The following is a 3,641-nucleotide window of genomic DNA, read 5'->3' on the forward strand; positions in this document are numbered from 1 at the left end:
GTATTCCACGCTACACAAACCCACAAAGAAGAGACTAGACCGCAGAAACGGTGGCGAATCACTTTAGAAACAATAAATATTGGGTTAAAGTTGCGGGAAAGTTGCGGTGTTTTGGGCAAAGTTGCAAAAAGTTGCAATTTCGCGGGGTTTGCTTGATTTTGTGTTAATAGTTGCGATCGCAACATCGTGAAATCCTGGAGGGTCTGAATGTTTTGCACCGAAGCTGACCAGCAGTTACCTCCTTGATGTCCCCCAGCGACTTGGAGTGCCTGATCAGCTGCTGCTTCTCCTGCTGGGTGAGGCGGGGGTGGGCGTCCACGTCTGAGGGGGAGGTGCCGCTCAGAGGACCGAGGGGCGTGTCAAAGATCAGCTGGTAGTGTCGGATCAGAAGCTCCACGGTGAGCGCCTGGTAGGGGTAATCCACCAGGGAGGAAAGGGAAACGTCGGCATCCGCCTGCCTCGGCTTGATCAGTGTCGGACCGAAAACGATGCCCAGGTTACTGGCGGTCATCTTGTTTTCCTCGGAGTGCTCAGTCACCCTTAAGAGAAAAACAGAACCACTTAAATCTCCGTTAACAAAGACAGAGTACAGCGGCTGACATGAACGTACCTGCGCAGGTGCTCTGTGAGGAACTGCAGCGTTCTGTAATTGGCCGGAGGCAGCTGTCGGAGCAGGTCTTTGATTTTGAAGAGGACCCGGTTGAGCTCCACGCTGACCTGGCCCGTTGTCACGGCACCGGGACTGCGGCGCAACGCCTCCAGCTCCTCCACGATGACGCTTTGACTTTCCTTCGCCAAACCGATGACGTCGTTATAGTAACGGAACAGGATGAGAGGCTCTGGGAGCTGGAAGTAACCGAAGAAAAACAGAAAAATACCGTCATCGCAAAAACAAAGTCCCGCCTATATCAGAAACTAACATGAGCAGAATTTAAAACGAGCAAAACAACATTATAAAAAGGAAATCAATAGTTTAAATGCTGACTCAGCGTTCAATGATCCTGGTTTTATCAGGTTCTAAATTTATTTCAGTCTAATTAAAGTAGCTGCAAAACAAGCCCAGATTATCAGCCCTCCACCACCGTGCTGACAGCTGGGATGAGCTGTTTGCTTGCAGTGCATTCTGGGTAAACATCTCCGCTTTGGTCTGGTTCTGGTCCAGAAGTCAGATGAAGCTGTCCAAACCCAAGTTTGAACATCTGCCATCTTGTTTTTAGAGAGAACAATCTTCCTCTCTGTGGAACGATGGACTTCAAATGACCTTTGACCCCTCCCAGATTGACAGACAGCAGCAGCTGCTCCTCTAATTGTCATTGCTGATGTCTTTCCACCCTGGCGTTGTGTCCTGATGATCCTCTGAATTAAACCCAGAGACAGAAACCGCCCTCCAAGCGCAGCCCACCTGTCTCAGGTAGAGTTTCAGCACGTTGCTGATGTCGTGTGGGTACAGCTCAGACAGCTCCACCAGGTGCTTGCCGTTCTCAAACGCCTGGCACAACTTCTCCACCCGAGACTTGGCGCCGTTCACTCGGTAGATCCCCTTCAGAGCACAGAAACAGAAGACGGTCAGCTCAGCTTTTCTGACTCGCTGGGCAAACATTTGCAGAATAATCACAGGCAAACTCTTTAGTTTCCTGAGTTTCCTGCAAACACTCGGTGGTAAAGAAACAAAACTACCTTCATGTTGAGCGCTCTGTTCTCGATTTCTGAGGTACATTTGCGGATGATGAAGGGGACGCCATCCGGGCTGTTCCTAGCCGCCTGCGTGAAGTCGACGCCGAACAGGTGGAGCTTCCCCTGCAGCTTCTTGTGGCCGCACTGGATGGCCAGAGTTTCCAGACACTTCTTATGGCAGGCCAGGGAGCACTGAACACATTTCAGAGTCACAGAGAAAGACAATAAAACGGAGGAAATGCAGAAAGACGCAGCTGTGTTTTCATCTTGTTTTAAAACAACAGGGAACAGCAGGGGAGACTGGTGGCAGCCATCTTGCTAGGTGCTACGTGTCTCACTCTGTAATGTTTACATTGTTACCTCCTGTGTGCTGCGTCATCAGTTCAAATAGACAAAAAAAGCAGCTTTATTTGACTTTAAGAAGCATATATGATACATGATATGAAACCAGGAGCCTCCCAACGAGTCCGACGCGCCAATCTTGATAAAATTACCAAACGCTGTTATTATTCTAACACAACTTTAAGTAAGTAAATGCTTTACATGTCTGCTCAGTCTAACCAGAGTCTGGAGTTCATTTCACTACAACTAATAACTTAAATTTATATAATTCTGGACACATTTAGCCCAGAGCTACACTAATCCACTGTTATTTAGCACATTTTACCTATAAAGTAGGTAAAACAGGTGTGTAGACTGGTGGCTTTTATTTAATAAAATATGACACTACTTTTGTTGACCCAGAACATTTCAATAAATCCATTATTAGGAAACAGAAAGATGACGTCTTTAACCAGAAACTTGTTCTGTCTGCTCACGACTTGTTTCTTAAATGTTTCACAACTTTTTTTTAAAAAAAAGCATCTTCAAAGAGGTAAACTAAAAGATGCAATCCTGAAACTTCCAGTTGTAAGAGCTGCAGTCTTCTGTCAGTTTCAGTTTTTATTCCACCCGTCTGTTTCTGACGCTTTCAGTGAATCTAATAAAAACGAACAGAAACTTGATCTAAAGTCAACAGAGCGGAGGGCTGCAGAGAGGGATGATGGGAAGGATTCTTCAGCAGACAAACAAAAGCCTCTTAAGTTTCCTCCGTCTGACTCGGAGCAGTTTGGAATGCAGGTTGAGGCCGGTTTCATTCGGGTTGTTGCTCATCGTGAGAGCTAAAAGAAGCTGCTGCGTGACGCCTCCAGTCCTCATCAAGGCCTAAAGATATCTGAGCTTACCTCCTCGCACTCGGCTCCGTGAAACACCACCAGGCTGTCACACTCTCTGCACTTGGACGGAGCCCGGAGCTTCCTCAGCTTGTGGGTTTGAGCCGCTTTGGACATCTGGGTGTTCCTGAAAGGTCCCGGGGAGCTGGCGGGCTCCATGACGAGCTCGCTCAAACCTGCAGAGGAAAAGGGAAGGGGAGGGAGAAGCTTTAATGGAAGCTCCTTTAAAAATGAGCCGTCAGCCTGTCAGAGTTTCTGTCTGACTCACAGCTGTCCAACGGCGAGAGGGGCTCTCTGTCATCCAGGTCATCCGCCGACGACATGGTGCCGGTGGAGGGGGTTCTGGGTAATCTCCTCTTGAAGTCACCTGAACAAGAAAGCAGGACACACCTGTTTGCTTCTGATCCACATTACAGGCCTGGTTCTGAGGACCTCCCAGGGTTGAGCTCACCACAGAGGTTTACTACTTTTACCAGACCCTCCAGGATTTTGCGATGTTGCGATCGCAACTATTAAAACAAAATCAAGCAAACCCCGTGAAATCGCAACTTTTTGCAACTTTGTCCAAAACACCGCAACTTTCCTGCAACTTTAACCCAATATTTATTGTTTTTTAAAGTGATTCTCCACCGTTTCTGCGGTCTAGTCTCTTCTTTGTGGGTTTGTGTAGCGTGGAATACAAAATAAGCCCAAATAACTCAGGAAGAAGACACATGACGTCACTTCCTGTTAACATCAGAATGCCGGGAGCGTGCA

General features: G+C 47.7%; 1 protein-coding gene across 3 annotated transcripts in view; it reads right to left on the reverse strand.

Annotated features, from left to right (window-relative positions):
- arhgap29a (Rho GTPase activating protein 29a) overlaps positions 1 to 3,641 on the reverse strand; it is a 28,815-nt gene that overhangs the window by 3,146 nt on the left and 22,028 nt on the right. For all 3 annotated transcript variants that reach the window (XM_017415200.3, XM_025005711.2, XM_037973184.1), the window contains 6 exons: positions 3,154 to 3,252; positions 2,898 to 3,061; positions 1,678 to 1,866; positions 1,403 to 1,540; positions 611 to 846; positions 239 to 539 (listed from right to left, as the gene is read on the reverse strand). In XM_017415200.3, the coding sequence (XP_017270689.1) occupies positions 239 to 539; positions 611 to 846; positions 1,403 to 1,540; positions 1,678 to 1,866; positions 2,898 to 3,061; positions 3,154 to 3,252 (1,127 nt within the window). The remainder of the gene's footprint in view (positions 1 to 238; positions 540 to 610; positions 847 to 1,402; positions 1,541 to 1,677; positions 1,867 to 2,897; positions 3,062 to 3,153; positions 3,253 to 3,641) is intronic.

The sequence above is a fragment of the Kryptolebias marmoratus genome, linkage group LG21 (genome assembly GCF_001649575.2).
Source record: "Kryptolebias marmoratus isolate JLee-2015 linkage group LG21, ASM164957v2, whole genome shotgun sequence".
NCBI lineage: Eukaryota > Metazoa > Chordata > Actinopteri > Cyprinodontiformes > Rivulidae > Kryptolebias > Kryptolebias marmoratus.